The sequence below is a fragment of the Terrapene carolina genome, unplaced genomic scaffold, assembly GCF_002925995.2.
Source record: "Terrapene carolina triunguis isolate 2854851 unplaced genomic scaffold, T_m_triunguis-2.0 Scaffold558, whole genome shotgun sequence".
In the NCBI taxonomy this organism is placed as follows: Eukaryota; Metazoa; Chordata; order Testudines; family Emydidae; genus Terrapene; species Terrapene triunguis.
The window spans coordinates 8,362,242-8,383,696 of NW_020664909.1; the positions used below are offsets into that span (position 1 = coordinate 8,362,242).

Sequence of the window (21,455 nt, forward strand, 5' to 3'; positions counted from 1 at the left end):
CATTTTTTTACATTTTTTTTTTATAAAGCGCTCTTATCCAATAGTTAGCTAATGGTACAAACAATATTTGGAAAGATCATTAAGTGGTCCGCCGAGACCCTCAGCAATTTTCAAGTGGTCTGTGGAAAAATAAGTTAGACTACAAAAACAATCAAGATACCTCACTTTATTTTCATTTACTTCCTATTACTTATAGGAGGAGGATGAAGGGAAAAAAGAAAGAAAAACAGGGGCACAGGGGGAGATAAGAGAGAATGTTCTTTTTCTTGGCTGGGTCCCAAGGAGGGGCTCCAAAAATGAAGCTGAGCACAGGGCCCCACTAACTCTAAATCTGCCACTGGTTCCCAGGGCTGCTAGCACTGCTTCTGGCTGGGAGGGCTGGCAGGGGGGTTTCTAATGGGGCACAGGCTCTCAGCTGCCCAGCTGGTGGGGGCATTGGGACCCTCACTAGACTCACTCTGCAGACAGCGATGCAGACAGCTCTCCCTCTCCTTCTCCCAACCACAGAGCAGCAGCACACACAGCTGGAAAACTTACATTTCCCACAGGCTGGAGCCCAGAGGAAGGCGCGGGGGGAGCGGGGGAGATCTGTTGTTCCAGCTCTGTAGGGACAGTCCTGTCAGCCTTCCGGGTCCTCCTGCGAGACCGTGGAGAAGCAGTTCATTTTCCTGTGTGCACTCTCGGCTGTCAGAGACTCACGCTGTGGACTTGGTTACATGACGCCTGGAAGTTCTGTTTCCAAAGCCCTGTTCTTCCCAAGGAGAAGTCGAGGAGGAGGAAAACCAAGGAGCAGTAATCCGATCTCACTGAGGGTAAGGAGGCTGAAATAACAGTTATAGATTCTCCTCAAAGAAGGGCTAATCTGCGCCTGGAATCTCCTCAAAGAGCACTAATAATATTATAGTCTGCACATGTCCTTTTGCATCTGTGGCTTGGGTGGAGAGGGGAGGGGAAGCCGGTGACTGATGTGTATGAAAAACATAAGGTTAAAAAGGTGTTTGACAACTGTTTAAAAACAGCCTAAGGTGGTCTAAGCATCCTGGATGAAAACCAGTCTAGCTAGCAGGATATAGATATGAAATGGAGCAACTCATACAGTTTTTAGAGGTAGACAATATAAAGTATCTGTGTAACTTTATTTGTATCAGAGATTAAATGGAAGCATCTGATTCTTGCAGGGTAAGGTCTGGTGAGTTGTTAGCACCCTTCAGAGTATTCATTTGAGCAACCTATTTGGCACTCTTAGAACAGCTACCTAGATAGTCCTTTAAAACGGCTCTCTTTGCTCTTGATTTGTTGTAAATGTAACACAGTGTATAAAACAAGTTTGCACATACAATTATGAGAACTGCGTGGTAATACTAGTATAGATTTTTTTCTTAATTAACAGAAGGCCAGCTCCTCAGCTGATATATTTTGATATTTACTCTACTGAAGTCAAGGGTGTTACACTCACTTATACCAGCTGTGGGTCTGTCCCATTTCCCCCCCCCCCCCGGGGGTTGATTAGAGGTGGTCGATTTGATTGCATCTTATTTAGCTCACAAAGAGAAAATACCCGGGGTACTTAGCCTAAGGGAGAAAGCAATAACAAGAACCAAAGGCTGGATGCTGAAGCCAGACACATTCAAATAAAGCACAGGTTTTAAACCAGGTTTTTAACCACTGCAACAAACTACCAAGGGCAGTGGTAGATTCTTTGTCTTCAAATCAAGACCGGATACTTTACTACAAGATAAGTTTGAGCCAAACACAAGTTATTGGGTTCAATACAGGGGTAACTGGCAGAAATTTAATAGCCTGTGATATACAGGTGGTCAGACTAGAACAGGGGTAGGCAACCTATGGCATGCTTGCCGAAGGCAGCACATGAGCTGATTTTTCAGTGACACTCACACTGCCTGGGTCCTGGCCACTGGTCAAGGGGGCTCTGCATTTTAATTTAATTTTAAATTAAGCTTCTTAAACATTTTAAAAACCTTATTTACTTTACATACAACAATAGTTTAGTTATATATTATAGACTTCTAGAAAGAGACCTTCTAAAAACATTAAAATATATTACTGGCACGCGAAACCTTAAATTAGAGTGAATAAATGAAGACTCAGCATACCACTTCTGAAAGGTTGCTGACCCCTGGACTAGAATGATGTGATGGTCCCTTCTGGCCTTAAACTCTTTAAATCTACAATTGATTATTAAAATAAATAAATATACAAAAATCCCACAAATAACACAACTGGCTGTGCATTTTTTTTTAATAGCGATCTTTCAAAGAACAATAGATTTTTATTTTAACTTCAGTTAATGACACACCAATTTGCATGCTTCCGAAAATTGGTGGGATTGAAATCAGTTACAATTGTAATTTGTACATGTTGTGATAATTCCATCTGTCCATCAGAATTTGTTACTAGAAGAGGTAGGGGGATGGGGAGAAGCTGTTGTAAGCCAATATATGTACCCATATCTAGCAAGTATATATTTGTATAATGATCTTTTATTTAATGGTGACCTAAATGGGGAAAGGAAAAGCATTTGCTGCTTTTTGATGTAAAGAAGACATGGAGAATGAGAGAGTGGATGCGGGATAGGGAAAGCTGAGCTTCTGTTTGCTTTATTTTTTAACTTTGGAAGTATCGGGAATAGAAAGTCTGGCTTTGCTGCAAGACTTGTCTGAGATCTCAGAATCATTTCAGTGGGAGGTAATCAGTCTAGAACAAATAAGTCTTTTCAGAGAAGTGTTTCTCAGTTCTTCAAGTTAAATGGATGTTTTCAAGAAAAAACAACAAACAAGAATTTTAAACCTACTGCATGATTTAATAGAAATGTTTATGATCAGATTTCTTCCTCTGTGTACTTGTGAAGTCATAATTATGCCAATTTCTCAGTTGCCATAGTGTCTTCTAGGACACAAGACCAGAAGTTTCTAATATAGAAAGCTATACAGCAGGGAAAAAAGCCATCCAAACTTGTTTTTGAGAAGAATAGGAAATCACCAATGTCAATTTTATATATCAAACAAGATTAAATCAATTTTTTTACACTTTTCATGTCCTCTATTAAATAAGGACCCAAACTATGTAGAGCAGTGGTTTGCAACCTTTTTTCATTTGCAGATCCCAAAAATTTTTTGAATGGAGGTGCAGACTCCTTTAGAAATCTTAGACATAGTCTACGGAACTCCAGGGGTCCACGGACCACCAGGTTGAAAACCACTGTTCTATGGTAAGGACATTCTTTCACAGACCCATTACAAACAGTCTGTGGACCCCCCAGGGTCCCTGGACCACAGGTTGAAAACCACTGAAGTAGAGAGATCATAAACTACTAGCAGGAGTCCTAGGGTGGGCCAAAGACAGGACGTACCAGGCACTGGGACACAGTGGGGAGCAGCAGTAAGATTTAGAGATTGGAGTACTAGGACCACAGCACTATCCCCCAGCTGCATGAAGCAAGAGCTCTAGGGATGACTTCCTCCCAGAGTAACGTCCAAAAGTACCCCCACTTCCAATCTGTTGGGAGGAACAGGAATTGTGCTTCACTCATCTCAGCTGCCTGCTGACACCAGCAGAACCTTTATTCCTGAGTGAACTGTAGTAACCATCGCTAGCCCTGTGCATTTCCTCTCTGTATCAAATGGCACATAGTGACTAGTTCCTGTGCAAATACATAAGCAGACAGCGCTAGAAATTTCTTTACCCCATGCTACCCCCATTCCTCTTGCAGAGGAGCAGAGGCCAGTCACAACTGCAACCAGGGCCGGCTCCAGGCACCAGCTTAACAAGCAGGTGCTTGGGGCGGCCAAGGGAGAGGGGCGGCACCTACGGCAATTCGGTGGCGGCAGGTCCCTCACTCCCTCTAAGAGCAAAGGACCTGCCGCTGCCGATCGCGGCTTTTTTTTTTTTTGCTTGGGGCGGCAGAAATGCTGGAGCCGGCCCTGACCGCAACCCCTACAATCCCCATGATTAACACCATTAGTAACATTACCAGCCACAGAAAAGACAGGGCACTTTATTGGCATGCTTACATGCCTATGTGACATCATATATCTAAGGCACTTATCTCTGTCGTACAGAAATACTCACACAATATGCAATTCTTCTTCTAGCCATTACCCTCAACACGGTTGGATGTGCACTCTTTCAAATATCCATCAGTTGATTATGGCTGAATTATGGTTGGATTATGATCCACCAGTTGAATGTGGATGGTATTTGCTGTTTGGCAAATTCCTTATTCAGTTGTGTCATTGCTGGTAGATTCTAGTTTTATGGTTTTATTCCATGTGATGGAAAACCTTGGTCTAAGTTCAACCCTGGTATAACTGTTCTTCTCCATAGAGTTACATCAGGGATGAATTTAGCCCATTTGAAGCATAAAGACAGATTGTTCAAATCTGTATCCATCTGACTTAGCTGTGTTTATTTTAAAACTTGTATTTATTTTATATTGTGAGCTACGGCCTATGGCTAAAAGGCTATATTAATTAACCAGTTACTGATAGATTGTTCATTACTGTGTGTGGCTGTGCGCTATCATTTCCTCTAAAGATTTATTTGGGAAATGGAAAGAAGTTCTGTTTTTAAATTGCAGTCGCCCCCCCCCCCAAGAACAGAAGTGATAACAGGACACAGGAAATAACTTGCAATTAACTCTGTTTTCCTGTGCTTTCCTTGAATCTTGCTGAAAGCTCATAACTCTGAGTATTTACTTTCTTCACAGAAATTGTTCTCAGAAACAGTCAGTCGGTTTGGCTGATGTTGGTAATCCTTGTTGCACACTAGGAATATTGAAAAAGCAGTTTGGTTACTCTTGATTTCAGTTTAAATAACTAAAAGGCACCTAACCAGGGCTCTAGGCACCATAACATACCACTTCATACAATTAAATCTCAGCAGCACTTGTACAGGAAGCCAGCCAGCCTACTAGCCACACACACAAAAACTTCTTTTTTGCCCCTTCATCATTCTAGGAAGCGTACTTTCAGCCCTCTTCATGTCTGGTGAAAGAAATACCTTTTGTAGCATGCTTGGAAGGTTACCAAATTTCAGTCTATTTTGGGCAGAGGAATGAAGCAAGTTCCAGAATCCTAGCACCCTCATAGAGAATGTCCTGCTAGCTGGCACCTCCATTTTTTAGTGAAGAGAATCCAGTTTGAGTGCCGCTGCGGCATAGGAGCTGACTTTTTTATTTTTCTCCACTGCCCTGAGGCCCCATCCCCACTCTGCCCCCTCCCATGAAACCCCACCCTCACTTCGCCTTTTCCCACCCCCCTTCTGCCCTCCACTTGCTGCTCTCTGCGCTCCCCCAAGCCCCTCCAGGCACCAAACAGCTGATTGGCAGCCCCACCAAACTGATCTGTGGTGCTGGTGCAGTGCTGCTGAACATTTGTGGTTGGTGGGTGCTGAATACCCACTATTTTTTTTCTGTGGGTGCTTCAGCCCCGGAGCACCCATGGTGTTGGCACCTATGCCCTGCGAGACAACGGATGTGGCAGTATGATTCAGGGTGCAAGAGGTGATCCTTCAGCTAGTCCAGGTCCAGGCCATTTAGGTCATAACCAACACCTTAAATTCCACCCAGAAACCAACAGGCAGCCAGTGCTGATCCCAGAGACCTGGTGACATATGTTCTCAGTGAAATAACTGCCTTAATAAAAAAGCAGCGACATTCTGCACCAGCTTCAGCATCTGAATAGTTTTAAGGTGTAGCCCCACAGAGTGCTTAGCACCAGTCTAATCTTGAGGTAACAAAAGCATGGGTAATAGTGGTACGGCCCACATCCATTGGGAAAGGTTGCAACTGTCTAGCCAGTCGCAGATGATAAAAATCTGACTGAATTATTACTGTAATATAATCATAACACAGGAGTTGGAAGTGTCTAAAATCGCCCCCAAGTTGTGAATCCGACTAGCTAGGGCTGGTCAAAAATTTTATATCAACAGTGATTTTCATTGGAAAATTGCAATTTTGACAAAATAAAATTGTTTCACAAAAAGTGGTTGTTTCCTGTGGAAAACTTCCATTTTTTTTATGAAATATTGAACACATGAAAACAAAAATGTTCCAATTTAAAGTGGCACCACCATGCTTTATGGGAGTGCTGTTTTGGGTGCTTTATGCTTCTCTCTTTTCTATTGCCAGGGCTATCATGATGCACCTTGATCAACTATGTTGTACCCTCTCCCTTCACCAAGAGGTAGCAAGTGGTGCATCATGGAAAATGTAGTCCAACCATAGAGGCCAGTCCCTAGAAGAGAACAGGAGCATAAGTCACCCAAACTACAATTCCTATAAGGAACTGCAATGCCATTTTTTTCAATAGAAATGTTTGTTTCAGCTGAAATACTTCATTTTTTAGTATTTTGCCAAAATGTTGAAATTTTTCCCAAGGGGTGAGGGGGGGAAGCTATTTTCTCACCAGCTCTTCTGGTAACTACTACTAATTATTCCTAGCAGCTAACTGGACTGCTATTACCTCCACCATTTCCTTTGATTCCCCTAACTGACCAGCCTCACTTCAGTCTTGTTTGGGTTGAGCTTCAGCCAGCTCACTCTCATATATACCCCAGTCTCATTTAGACACTGGCTGAAGTACTGAGTTGCATCATCTGGGTCTGACGAGATGGAGTCATAGAGCTGGGTGCTTTCAGTGTACTGAAAACAGTGTACCCCATGCCTTCTTGCTGACCTCCTTAACACCCCCCTATACATTTTGAACAGGGGGGATGATGGAATGGCACCATGCGACACCCCATCTCTGACTCTCTGAGAAGAGGAATGATTGCCCACATCTATCCATTGTGAACTCTGAGAGAAAAGAACAAAGACACTGAAGAGCAATCCCTTCCACTCCTGTTGGGGTCACTAGGTGAGTTGTCAACCCTTGTGATCAATCAGGCAGCTGGTGTATCTAATAATACTAGTGTGGACACCTGATCTTCATCCATTGCTAGGAAGAGATCATCCACCAGCACAGTCTCTGTGCCAAAGCAAGGTCCACACCAGATTGACAAGAGTCAAAGAGATCTAGGGCATCTAGTTACTGAGAGTTGTTTTTCCACAACCTTCTCCACAATCTACCCAAAAAGAGGTGATACGATCCTGATAGATGATTGGCAAGATAGTCAACATCAAATTATGACTTCTTGAGCAAAGGTTGCACTTATGTTTTCTTCAAAGCAATCAACTCCCTGCCCCCTCTCTCTGAGAGGCATTGACAATCTCCACAAGCAACAGATCCAGCGTTTCTCCACTGGTCTTCACCAACCAGGAAGCACATGGATCTAAAACACAGGTTGTGGGATAAAGCTCTTTCAACATTTCAGTCCGTACCTCAGTGTTACGTTCCCCTGGTGTTATCTGGACCAGTGATCTGCTAGGTCACTCCAATCCTTGACTCTGGGAGCCAGCCTTACTCTGCTCTGCTGTGAGAACCCCCACTCCTAGGCTGTTCACGCACAGCCTCTAGCATGTAAGCTGCTTGGATTGTGCAACTGAATGACACTAGCCAATATCTCCGGTGCCAGACACAACCCTAGGAACCTCCATCTTGCAGTGTCCACTTATGCCCAATGGATGCTGCAAGCTTATATGAGTTTGTCAATTTAACAAAGAAATTGATATGTACCAGGCTTGTTATCCCAAGGGGAGTCTCTGACACGCTTCAAACCAAACGAACTGCTTTGGGTGGGATAAACAAATAAATGTATTAACCTACAAAAGATAGATTTTAAGTGATTATAAGTCAAAGCACCACAAGTCAGATTTGGTCAAATGAAATAAAAGCAAAACACATTCTAAGCTGATCTTAACACTTTTAGTGCCCTTACAAACTTAGGTGCTTCTCACCACAGACTGGCTGGTTGCCTTTCAGCCAGGCTCTCCCCTTTGATCAGCGCTTAAGTCCCTTGGTGATGGTGTCTGTAGATGGAGGTGGAAGAAAGAGGAAGAGCATCACAAACATCTTTCCCTTTTATCATGTCCTTTTTTCCCTCTTGGCTTTGCCCCCACACTTCCAGGCCAGGTGAGCATTACCTCATCGTAGTCCCTGACTGACCAAGGGAAGGGGAGTGACTCCCTCAAGAGTCCAACAGATCCTTTGTTGCTGCCTAGGCCAGTGTTCTTTGTTCCTGTGAGGTGGGGAGGGGTTTGTCCCATACGTGCCCTGATGAGGTGTGAACTGCCCCTCTGTTCCTGGAGAGTTTTGCCTGGGCTTGTTTTAAGCCATGAGGACACATTTTCAGCCTCATAACTATATGCATGAAATTACAACCTATAACATTACTATAACAACAATGCTTAGTGCATCATGAGCCTTCCGAAGACACCCGGCATGACAAACTTTGCATTGGATACAACACAATCAGATTATAAGGATAAACATGGGGGTGCAGGGTGTTCCCCCGAGATACAGAGTGTCACACTCAGTGAGCATTACCAGCTGAAGATCTAGCAAGCAAGACTAGGACCTTGTTCCCTCAAGACCTTGCTTGGTCACCATGGAAACAGAGAGCCCATCTCTAAGTTGACCAATCTTGTCCATACAATAACAAATAGTTTTCTCACAGTAAGAGGAACCCAGCTAGCTACTAAGATGAGACCATTAGAATTTATCAGACACTCTGTCGTCCAAAACAAATGTGCTGTCTGAGATTTTGAAGATGCTATGTTGGAGGAAAATACAAAGGATTTTGTTTTCTTTCTCTTCTGAATGTGGCAGATTATCTGTCAACCAAAGTGATTTGTGAGAAACAAGACAGTGAAGAGTGTGCCTAGGGATGGAGGATAAAAAGTATTATAGGATATGTCAATACTCTAATAAGGGGTCCCAGAGCCCGAACTCCAGCCCAAGTCCAGATCTCTACACTGCAATTTTATAGCCCCACAACCCTAGCCCTGTGAGTCTGAGTCAGCTGACACAAGCCAGCCACAGGTGTTTTATTGCAGTGTAGACATACCCTTAATGTTCTACTAAACCACCCAGGCAGTGGTCTGTCTGTGGAATAAAATTCTCACTCAGAGTGTTCTGGAATATTTCTGGCTACATTAATTTCTGAGGGCAGACCATCAAAACAGGTCCTTTGCCCCAAAAGGAAAGATGAGCCCCAACCTCAAAGTGCAGGGGGTAATGGTTGATCTGTGACATGGGTTTAAGTGAAGTTACTTAGCCTCCAATCCCGATCCAAAAACCAGGTCCAAACTGTGATCAGCTGTCTCAGTTGAACCAATAAATGCCTGATCCATCAAAGGCCATGGTCCTCTTGGCACCCAGGAAATCCTAAACTGCCTTAGAAGATTTAAAATCTGCATGCAGATTGAAGTCACTGAGAACAACTGGATCAAATGCCACCATAGTGAGGAATGTTATTACTAAGTGACTTGGCAGTGCAGCAAGGCAAGCTGAATTTAACCAGGAACTAGATGTTTTACATCATCTCCTTACAAATGCATCGTAGACTATATGCATTAAATGATTTATTAAATAGAATGCATGTGTTTGGAGAGTACCCTGATGGGCAGGTATTATTATTATTTATTATTAACAATAATAATAAATAGTGGCTTATGGGTTTTTTTGTTGTTAAGCCCTAAGGGCTGATTGCGTGGCAGCAGGACTCTGGGTTCAAGGAGAGATTTTTTTCAGTGATCAGTTGTCCTGGGAAACAGCTACTTTCTTAGGTACCTTTCCTCTCATTCTCTGTCTGTCTGTCGGTCTTTATCTTTTTCCTACTATCTCACTGGAGGGGGAAAAAAATACTATCTTATTTTTACTATGTCTCTTGTGTTTCCATTGACAATGCAAGAATTTTGTTTTTCTCCTGAGTAATGCTCCACTTCTTATTGTTCTTGTCTCATCTGTTTCCTTCTCTGCTCCTGAAACGCAAACCCTTGCCTTGGGTGGGGTCACTATCCAGAAAAGTGTATTTCTTTATCGTTGGAAAGTGTTCCCCACCCTACATTAATTTAATGTCCCTTTGTGAGCCAAGGAGGCTGAGAGGGGGTAGCTGTCACAGTGACAGTAAATGAATTAAAAGCTGTGTGCACAAGATGAAAGGCCCAGGACACAGTAGTATTTTGTTGGGATTCAGAGATGGAATGTTACTAATGAGGACGTCGTAATAAAATGTCTTCTGTTTATGTTGAATGCCTTTTCTTGGTGGTGGCATAGCAGGTCCACATATCAAGAAAAAGGTGAAAAACTTTCACAGTACATATGCCGTCTGGAGAAACTACTACGTAAGGTACTGGTAAAGAAGGGAATGATCAGGTGAGGATGGAGCAAGTACTGAAGGGTGCTTTGTCCTGGCAACCTGATAGCCCTGAAGCTGCAGCTTTCTGATTCACTTTAGAATCCTCCCCTCCTTCTCCTTACTGGTACGGGATATCAAGGAAGAGGAGGATCAACTGGCTGCTCGGGAAGCTGGCCGCATACCTGCAGCTTCTGTATGCACTCTTTCCGCTCTGGCTCCTCATGATGAAATAGCTGACCTAAAGAAGGGCCTGCTGTGTCTAACTGAGCAAGTTAATCAGCTACTTCAGCTGAATACTTTAGTGGAAAACCTGACAGATTCCGTCAGTTACAAAGGAGGGATGCCCTTCTGAGAACCAATGATGCAGTGGCTGATATTACCACCCGTCGTTCAAGAGGCTCTGTGGAAACTACTTGTCAAAGTGACTTCTTCTGCTACAAGTGTGGGGAGAATGGTCACACAAAACAAGACTGTGAAGTGGAAGAAGATTTATAGAAAGTCGCCCGCAAGCTTATCCAAGCCAGAAAGAATTCAGAAAACTTCAGAGAAGCCCAGTGAAGGAGTGAACTGGGGCATCAAAGAAGGTACGCTCCACTAGGTGCCACCAACAGGTTGCTAGTAGCTGGAGGGATTTGCCCCCAGGACTGCTCAGTCCAACTCCCATTGTCCCTGTTCAAGTAGAAGGCATTTATGCTCACGCCTTTCTGGACACTGGTTCGCAGGTCACCATTCTATATAAAATATTTTACAACACCCACCTTCGTCACTTGCCTATCCAACCCTTAGATAATTTGGAAATCTGGTGGTTGAGTAATCAAAAATACCCATATGAGGGATACTTGTCCATTCAAATTGAGTTCCCACTGTCCATTCTGGGAGTTCCCGAGAAGCTGGACACTTTAGTCCTAGTGTGCCCAGACCCCTGTGTCAAAAGTAATGTCTCAATCTTGGTTGGAACCAACACCAGTCTGCTCCGGTGATTTTTCAAAGTATGCAAGGAAACCATGGGGGAACAATACATCAATACCTTCCCTATCACCCTGTCAAGGCTGATCCCCACTTTGAACCTTAGGGTACAAATGTAGGGGCCTGCATAAAAACTTCTAAGCTTATCTACCAGCTTAGCTTTGGTCCGCTGCCACCATCACAAGAATTCCCTCCCTGGGAAGCCTTGAGAAACCTTTCACCAATTCCCTGGTGAATACACATCCAAACCCCCTTGGATCTTAAAACAAGGAGAAATCAATCTGGTTCTTAAAAAAGAAGGCTTTTAATTAAAGAAAAAGGTAAAAATCATCTCTGTAAAATCAGTATGGAGAATAACTTTACAGGGTAATCAAACTTAAAGAGCTCAGAGGACCCCCCTCTGTCTTAGGTTCAAAGTACAGCAAAACAAAGACAAACACTCTGGTAAAAAGGTACATTTACAAGTTGAGAAAACAAAGTGAATCTAAGACGCCTTGCCTGTCTTTTTACTTACAAGTTTGAAATAGGAGAGACTTGTTTAGAAAGATGGGGAGAACCTGGATTGATGTCTGGTCCCTCTCAGTCCCAAGAGCGAACCACCCCTTAAAACAAAGAGCACACACAAAAGCCTTTCCCCCCCCAAGATTTGAAAGTATCTTGTCTCCTTATTGGTCCTTGGGGTCAGGTGTCAGCCAGGTTACCCGAGCTTCTTAACCCTTTACAGGTAAAAGGATTTGGAGTCTCTGTACACAGAGAGCTGTTACCCTTCCCTTTATAGTTATGACACACCCTAACATACGTGAAGCCTATAAATGCTTCCAAGGAGAATCTCTTTGTTTCTGATGAGGATGCCAATAGGTACGGCAGTGTGTGGTACTCACAGAAAAGAACTGTCCACATACCACCCGGTGACACCCATCAAGTGACTAGGATCCCTAAGTTTCCTGTTCAGCCTACAGGTCAGTTGTTGTTATTGGAACCACCAGAGGTAATGTCTCTACCTGGAGGATTTGTGGTCAGGCCTGAGGTGCAAGCGGCTATGGTAGTGTCTACTAGAAGGATCACAGTTACTGTTAGAAATGTATCTGTTCACAAAGTGATCATTCGGCGTGGGACAGTGATTGCCCAGTTGTTCCCAGTTGATGTACTACCTCAGATGCATATTGCAGCAGTCAAGACCAACACTTATGACTTGACACCCGACTGTTTTGATTTTGGAGATTCCCCTATCCGTCTAACTGACTCTCAACCTTTTTGAGAATGATCCCGTTGCCTGGCCCCAGCCGACGTGGAAGATGTTCAGAGACACTTACGTGACTTGATGGCCACTGGAATAATTTCTGAGTCACGAAGCCCGTATGCCTCTCCAATTGTTGTAGTGAGGAAGAAGAATGGATCTGACAGAATGTGTGTAGCTTATAGAACTCTAAATAAGCGCACTGTACCAGACCAATTTTCAGTGCCAAGGATCGAGGATGTCCTTAACTGCTTAGATGGAAGTAAATGGTTTACTGTATTAGATCTTCTCAGTGGATATTATCAAATACATGTGAATAAGGTGGATAAAGAGAGAACTACTTTTATGTGTCCACTTGGATGTTACCAATTTGAGAGGATGCCCCCACGGCATTTGTGGGGCTCCTGCTACCTTTCAAAGATTAATGGAGTGAACAGTTGGAGACATGAATCTCCTGGAGGTCCCTGTCTACTTGGATGACCTAATTGTTTTCCGTGCATATAGGTGCTGGGTGCACAAACATGATTTACATGAGAAAATGCCTATTTTACATACAGTGCATGTGCAAAGGTTTTTGTGGTGCAACTGGAGGGTAGTATCGAACCAGGGATCTCTAGAGCTTAGTGCATGAGCCTCTACCACATGAGCTGTTAGCTAAGGCTATAGAGCAGACTTATTAATTGCTCTCTCTTTAAGTGGTCTCAGTGCCACTAGATGGGACAGAACATCACACCTAGAAGGTGTGTGAGTTACACATCCTTAGAGGTTGTTTGAAATTCTAGCTCTAAATGTGGAACTTTGGGGGTGGACGGGAGGAAAGAGATTTAACTTCAGGTAACTTTCCAGCTCCTACACCGCAATCACATTTGGTAGTGTAATGGAGCCTTTAGAATGGACTTTCTCTGCAGTTTGCAAATGTGTTCCTGTCACATCCAAGAGCGGTCTTGTCATGGCTCCATAAATGGGAGCATTATCATTGGAAATAGATCTACTGTTAAGCCCATAACTTCATGTATCAAAATTCTCTTGCATCTCCAGATGAAAGAACAGATCAGTTCTCAGATGACTTACCAAGGTCTGATTTTGAGTGTGGTCTTTATCATGCTCTGCAGGACAGAAGGTAAGGCCAATGGAATTTCCTCTCAGATTTCTACAAGAAGTGTGGGGGCTGGTCTCTGATTCCTGAGGCTCCATCAGTGAAGTGAAGTGACACCTCGCTGGGTCCTCTAAGACAGAGAGTCTTAAACTGGGGGACATGGAATGTATTCTGGGAGCTGGCTGCCTTCAGAGCTGGGTTGCCGGAGAGCAGTGGCTGCTGGTCGGGCACCCAGCTCTGAAGGCAGCAACGCCAACGCTAGCAGCACAGAAGTAAGCATGCCATGGCATGGTATTACCAACCCAAGATGGAATTGCTCTTCTCCAAAAAAAAACAGGTACAGCCATCACACCAGTAACAACAGTGTGATGCCAGTAAGCAGTATCTCACTTAAAATTTACATTACTATATACTTAAATGGCTCTGTTTGAATCAATGCCTTAATGTTTTTACTATTTAGTGAGAGTTTCATGTTGATTTTTTTTTATCAGTATGTGTACGTGTGTGGCAGGGGTGGGGCGTAAACTACTACAGACAGAAGGAAGGGGGACGCAAGCAAATAACTTTGTGAACCACTGGTCTCAGAAACCAGTTAATCTAAGTCTCCCTCTTTTTCTGTGTGCATAGATAATTTAATGGATTCTTTCTCCATCTGGTTCTGTGGGAATGGCTTTGGGTCTCTCTTGCTATCCAGTCTTCCTCTAACCATTTATTAGAAAAAAAAATCTGTTGGGAGAACCGGAAGCCGTATGTGGATTTAATCAAGTGGAGGTAGGTGTTTAGAGGGGTCGGTAAGGAGGTGCAGTAAGTGGCTTTCCCTTTTTGATGGTCTAATAAAGATGGAGGCCAAGGACCTCAGCTGGTGTAAATCAACAATGCTCCATTGAGGTCAATAGAATAGCCCCATTTTACACCTGCCAGTTATCTGGCCCAGAAAGTCAGCAAGAGATTTCTAAGCATTAGCAAAGGTGATATTTGTCTATTTAATATATTGTTTTATATCACTACAGCGGACACAGTAACACAGAAAAACGTGGTGAAGGTGGGTGGCAATGTGACCTTGAGCTGCCTCCTGATGGGATCACATGATATTCTGCAAGTTACATGGCAGAAGAAAAATACTGGAGTGAATGAAAATTTGGCCACATACAGTGTATCTAAAGGAGTAAATATTGTTGAAACATATCGAGGTCGATTAAATTTCACACGCCTGTCACTAAATGATACGGCCATTACCCTCTGGAGAGTTAGAATCCAGGATGACGGATGTTACACATGCCTCTTTAACACCTTTCCCGCTGGAGCCATCGTACAAGACACCTGCTTGACTGTCTATGGTGAGGTTCTCTGTGGGGCAAAATCTCTAAAGGGAAGGGAAGGTGTTTTCTATTGGCAGCATTTGCTCACAGTATTCACTGGTCAGTTGCACGAAGAACTCCAGCACTGGGAACTTCCCAACAGCAGTACTATGTCTGTATTAGCTGGAACTGCGTTAGAAGAATACCTTTCTTTTTTATCAATATGTGTACTTGTGTGGCGGGGGTTGGGCGTAAACTACTACAGACACAAAGAAGAGGGGCACGATCAAATAACTTTGTGAACCACTGGTCTCAGAAACCAGTTAATCTAAGTCTCCCTCTTTTTCTGTGTGCATAGATAATTTAATGGATTCTTTCTCCATCTGACTCTGTGGGAATGGCTTTGGGTCTCTCTTGCTATCCAGTCTTCCTCTAACTTCTTATTAGAAAAAAAAAATCTGTTGGGAGAACCGGAAGCCGTATGTGGATTTAATCAAGTGGAGGTAGGTGTTTAGAGGGGTTGGTAAGGAGGTGCAGTAAGTGGCTTTCCCTTTTTGATGGTCTAATAAAGATGGAGGCCAAGGACCTCAGCTGGTGTAAATCAACAATGCTCCATTGAGGTCAACAAAATAGCCCCATTTTACACCTGCCAGTTATCTGGCCCAGAAAGTCAGCAAGAGATTTCTAAGCATGAGTGAAGGTGATATTTGTCTATTTCATATATTGTTTTATATCACTACAGCGGACACAGTGACACAGAAAAACGTGGTGAAGGTGGGTGGCAATGTGACCTTGAGCTGCCTCCTGATGGGATCACATGATATTCTGCAAGTTACATGGCAGAAGAAAAATACTGGAGTGAATGAAAATTTGGCCACATACAGTGTATCTAAAGGAGTAAATATTGTTGAAACATATCGAGGTCGATTAAATTTCACACGTCTGTCACTAAATGATACGGCCATTACCCTCTGGAGAGTTAGAATCCAAGATGACGGATGTTACACATGCCTCTTTAATACCTTTCCCGCCGGAGCCATTGTACAAGACACCTTCTTGACTGTCTATGGTGAGGTTCTCTGTGGGGAAGAATCTCTAATGGGAAGGGAAGGTGTTTTCTATCAGCAGCATTTGCTCGCAGCATTCACTGGTCAGTTGCATCAAGGACTCCAACACTGGGAGCTTCCCCACAGCAGTACCATGTCTGTATTAGCTGGAACTGCGTTAGAAGACTACCCTATCTATCGCTGCTAGAGGGACTCCAGCAATGTGAGCTGCCTCTCTGCAGGCCCATGTTTCTGCATGTGGAGACTCTCACTGTGAGCGTTCTTACTTTAATGTCCTCTGAGTGCCGGCTAAAACTCATGGAGGGGTCACTTCCTCCCTGCAGGGTCTTCCCAGACATGGCTAGGACTCGGGCTGTGTGAGCCTCCTCACTGCACAGCACTATTGGTAGCAGCTAGGAGAACACTGTCAAGCGGCCATATGATTTATCTCTTGGTAGAAACCCTCAATTCTGGGGTCTCAAAAGAAGTTAACGCCTCCATGATAGTTCCCTTCAATATAGGGGAACAAGGGAATAGGGAATGAATCATAGCAAGGGTCTGGGGTGGGGGACTTGTTTGTATTCCTTCCCTCAGGTTGTCTCAGAATGCAATGAGGTACATTGGTTTCGATACTATTCCATGTGGTCAAAAGCTCCTTGTGTTTATGTGTTTCAGAGCAGCTGAGAGGATCTCTCCATTATGTCGTCTCTGAAGGTAACTTGACAGCCACTTGTTCTGCTAATGCCTGGCCTCGTCCTGTGATCTCCTGGATTGTGCCAAAAGCTGAGAGTGAAAAGACAGAAGAGGTGGTCACGCACCCCAATGGAACAGTGTCCGTCATCAGCAAACTCTATGTCAACAGTTCTACAAGCCTGGCAGGCCAATTGCTGATCTGCAGAGTACGGCACATGGAGGAAGACAGAGATTACAGTGTGAAAGTGAAAGAGGGTCAGTGAGTGATATATACGACCAGTGTTAATGTCCTCTTGGCTGCAAGATTTTGTACTAGCATATCTTCAGCCCCATTTTTGGATGGGGGAGATAACGAGAAACAGACTTCCAAGAAAGAGGAGAGGAAAGTGTTTGTGTTGTGGGGAGGGAGAAAGAGAGAGGATCCTATTCTGAGTTCAGCACTGCATTGGGGTTTGGTGCAGGGGACAGCAGTCTATCACTATGTGCTCTGGGAGGTGTGTGTGGGGGAAATTAGAGACATCTGTATGCTTTCTGGGACAAGGCCCCATGGTTCCTGTGGCAAACCCATGCCTCGGGCTGAAAATTCTATGTAGGGTTTTTATTGACTTAAATATGAGAATGAATAATTCAGTCAGTACGGTATCACTTGTTGTTTATTTTAATAATGAATTCAGTTAAGTGCTCTCTGCCCCAAAATTTTCAGTGTAACACCAACTTTTTTTTTTACTATCAACACAACAATGTAAAAGTTGTCAGTGGAGACTGGTGTTTTGGGTAGCCGGGAGGGGGACACTTGAGGCTCAATTTTTATAGTATTTTTAGATGTATCACTTGAGTATTTGAGCACATCACAATGCTAATTAATTTGTCCTGCCACCATCCTGATGACGTAGAGAAATATTATTAGCCCAGTTGTTAGAGAAGCATTAAAAAATTAAGGGCTGAATACTCAAAAGGAGCGAGGCTCCTTCCATTGATTAATTTCCACTGATTTAAATAGAAATTAGGAGCCTGATTCCTTTTGAGCACTCGTCTTCAGTTACTTGTCCAAGATCACACAAGAATCCTGTGACAGAAATGGTAATGCAACCCACATGGCCCGAATTACAGTATATTTGGTGCCTTGACTTTTAGACAATCATTCCGGTTTTATAGCACCTGGGAAAGCATGCAAGGCAGTTTGGGACTGTGGATCGAATCCATTAGGCTGTATGATTTTTAATGATCTTTTTAGCACAAATGGTTAACAAACAGGACTGGTCAAAATTTTCCACCAAAAATTGGATTTTTAATATTTTTATTGAAAAAATTCAAAATGAAAATTTTAATTTCATCTGGAATTGAACCGTTGGTTTCTGTTTTTGAAAAGTGGTGAAAATTTCAGTTTTGAAAAGAAAACAATGTTAGTTTGGTTTTTTTAATTGTTTTTGTTGAAAAATCAAAAAGGTTCTTGAAATCGAACTGTTTTTGCAAAATGTGTCAATTTGGACAAACCTGCAATTTTTCAAAGAAAAACAATTTCCATGAAAAAATTCAACCAGCTCTTATTGACACTATGGACATTTTTGGCTTGATCCAATTCTCATTTAAGTCAGTGAGAGTCTTTCCATTAACTTAGATGAGAATTGGATCAAGCCCTTAAATTGTCGTCATTGGAGTTCTGGTGCTAATTCCACCTTGAGATGAAGGAAAGCAGTTTACATGTCTTTGAACTATTTGTTTAAGCCTGCTTGCAAGCATCATTACATGCACTCAATTCATATTTTGAAGGTTAATTTAATCTTTGCAACTACAATAGAAATTTTAAATAAGAAATGCATGTTTCTTTTATAAATGAAAACTTGGAATCTGGAATACAGTTTGCAGTAAGGGGGACTTGTTGGGTAGGATTCTTCAAAAAATATTGTGGCTTCTGAATACACAAGGCCCTGCTTATTTATCCACCAATCATCATGACAGAGATGGAGAGACAGTAAGTTTTCTTTGCTGGGAATGATTCTGGTTACACCTTGTTAGCTTGATGAAATGTTTTCTGATTTCCCAGAGGATGTGGAAACAGAATAGGGGGAAAATAAGTGATGAAGATGGGTACCACAGGTATTTTGACAAGTGTGTTGTCAAAGATAAATTTACTCAGCCAATTTCTGCTCTGAAGAACTCTAGTGATGACCTAAATAGAAATTGGAAAGAGCCCACCATTGCCCAGTTACCCATTACGCCCTCTACACTCTCTCAGGGTATGTCTACACTATGAAATTAGGTCGAATTTATAGAAGCCGGTTTTATAGAAATCGTTTTTATACAGTCGATTGTGTGTGTCCCCACATAAAATGCTCTAAGTGCATTAAGTCGGCGGACCGTGTCCACAGTACCAAGGCTAGTGTCGACTTCCGGAGCATTGCACTGTGGGTAGCTATCCCACAGTTCCCGCAGTCTCCACCGCCCGCTGGAATTCTGGGTTGAGATCCCAATGCCTGATGATGCAAAAACAGTGTCGTGGGGGGTTCTGGGTACATGTCGTCAGGCCCCTCCCCCTCCGTCAGAGCAACGGCAGACAATCGATTTGTGCCTTTTTACCTGGGTTACCTGTGCAGACGACGTACCACAGCAAGCATGGAGCCCGCTCAGCTCAGCTCACCATCACCATATGTCATCTGGGTGCCGGCAGACGTGGTACTGCATTGCTACACAGCAGCAGCTAATTGCCTTTTGGCAGTAGACGGTGCAGTATGACTGGTAGCCGTCATCGGCTATCTGGGTGCTGGCAGATGTGGGACTGCATTGCTATACAGCAGCAGCTCCTTGCCTTTTGGCAGCAGATACTGTATTACGACTGGTATCCATCATCGTCGTACTCCTCAGTGAGTTCGGTCAGAGGCGCCTGGGCAGACATGTTTTGTCTCCTGGAGACTCAGTCCTGCCAGCAGTCCTATTGCACCGTCTTGACGATGATGGCTAGCAGTCGTAATGCACCATTTTCTGCCAAGCACCCAGAAGATGCCGATGGCTATCAGTCATGCTGCACCGTCTGCTGCCAGTCTAAGATGTAAAAGATAGATGGACCAGATTTGTTCTGTATTCATTTGCTTCCCCCTCCCTCCGTGAAATCAACGGCCTGCTAAACCCAGGGTTTTGAGTTCAATCTTTGGGGGGGCCATTCTGTGTGACAGTTGTTTGTGTTTCTCCCTGATGCACACCCACCTTTGTTGATTTTAATTCCCTGTAAGCCATGTCATCACTCGCCCCTCCCTCCCTCCATCAGACAATGGTTTTGCGCCTTTTTTCAGCCCAGACGCCATAGCACTGGGATCATGGAGCCCGCTCAGATCACCGCGGCAATTATGAGGACTATGAACACCACGCGCATTGTCCTGGAGTATATGCAGAGCCAGAACATGCCAAAGCAAAAACAGGCGAGGAGGCGATTGCAGCACGGCGACGAGAGTGATGAAGAAATTGACATGGACATAGACCTCTCCCAAAGTATGGGCCTCAGCAATGTGCAAATCATGGTGTTACTGGGGCAGGTTCATGCCATGGAATGCCGATTCTGGGCCTGGGAAACAAGCACAGACTGGTGGGACCGCATCGTGTTGCAGGTGTGGGACGATTCCCAGTGGCTGCAAAACTTTAGCATGCGTAAGGGCACTTTCATGGAACTTTATGACTTGCTTTCCCCTGCCCTGAAGCACCAGAATACCAGGATGAGAGCAGCCCTCACAGTTGAGAAGCGAGTGACAATAGCCCTGTGGAAGCTTGCAACGCCAGACAGCTACCGGTCAGTCGGGAATCAATTTGGAGTGGGCAAATCTACTGTGGGGGTTGCTGTGATCCAAGTAGCCAACGCAATCAAAGACCTGCTGATATCAAGGGTAGTGACTCTGGGAAACGTGCAGGTCATAGTGGATGGCTTTGCTGCAATGGGATTCCCTAACTGTGGTGGGGCGATAGACGGAACCCATATCCCTATCTTGTCACCGGAGCACCAAGCCACCGAGTACATAAACCGAAAAGGGTACTTTTCAATGCTGCTGCAAGCCCTGGTGGATCACAAAGGATGTTTCACTAACATCAACGTGGGATGGCCGGGAAAGGTACATGATGCTCGCGTCTTCAGGAACTCTGGTCTGTTTCAAAAGCTGGAGGAAGGGACTTTCTTCCTGGATCAGAAAATAACCATTGGGGATGTTGAAATGCCTATCGTGATCCTTGGGGACCCAGCCTACCCATTAATGCCATGGCTCATGAAGCTGTACACAGGCTGCCTGGACAGTAGTCAGGACATGTTCAACTATAGACTGAGCAAGTGCAGAATGGTGGTAGAATGTGCATTTGGACGTTTAAAAGCGCGCTGGCGCAGTTTACTGACTCGGATAGACCTCAGCGAAACCAATATCCCCATTGTTATTGCTGCTTGCTGTGCGCTCCACAATATCTGTGAGAGTAAGGAGGAGACATTTATGGCGGGGTGGGAGGTTGAGGCAAATCGCCTGGCTGCTGATTACGTGCAGCCAGAGACCAGGGCGGTTAGAAGAGCACAGCAGGGCGCGGTGCGCATCAGAGAAGCTTTGAAAACCAGTTTTGTGACTGGCCAGGCTACGGTGTGAAACTTCTGTTTGTTTCTCCTTGATGAACACTTCCCCCCGCCCCCGGTTCACTCTACTTCCCTGTAAGCTAACCACCCTCCCCACCCCCCTTCGAGCACCGCTTGCAGAGGCAATAAAGTCATTGTTACTTCACGTTCATGCATTCTTTATTAATTCATCACACAACTAGGGGGATAACTGCCAAGATAGCCCGGGAGGGGTGAGGGAGGAGGGAAGTACAAGGACACACTGCAGTTTAAAACTTTAACTCTTATT

General features: G+C 44.0%; 1 protein-coding gene across 2 annotated transcripts in view; it reads left to right on the forward strand.

Moving 5' to 3' along the window:
* The first annotated feature begins 573 nt into the window (after nt 1–573).
* LOC112122296 (OX-2 membrane glycoprotein-like) overlaps nt 574–21,455 on the forward strand; it is a 44,558-nt gene continuing 23,676 nt past the window's right edge. The window contains exons 1-6 of one of the 2 annotated variants that reach the window (XM_026659025.1): nt 724–812; nt 6,728–6,875; nt 13,499–13,580; nt 14,567–14,893; nt 15,597–15,923; nt 16,576–16,848. In XM_026659025.1, coding sequence (XP_026514810.1) covers nt 13,499–13,580; nt 14,567–14,893; nt 15,597–15,923; nt 16,576–16,848 — 1,009 coding nt within the window. In that variant the 5' untranslated portion in view covers nt 724–812; nt 6,728–6,875. Of the gene's footprint in view, nt 813–6,727; nt 6,876–13,498; nt 13,581–14,566; nt 14,894–15,596; nt 15,924–16,575; nt 16,849–21,455 lie in introns of both variants that reach the window. The other variant, XM_026659024.2, reaches the window with a different exon arrangement.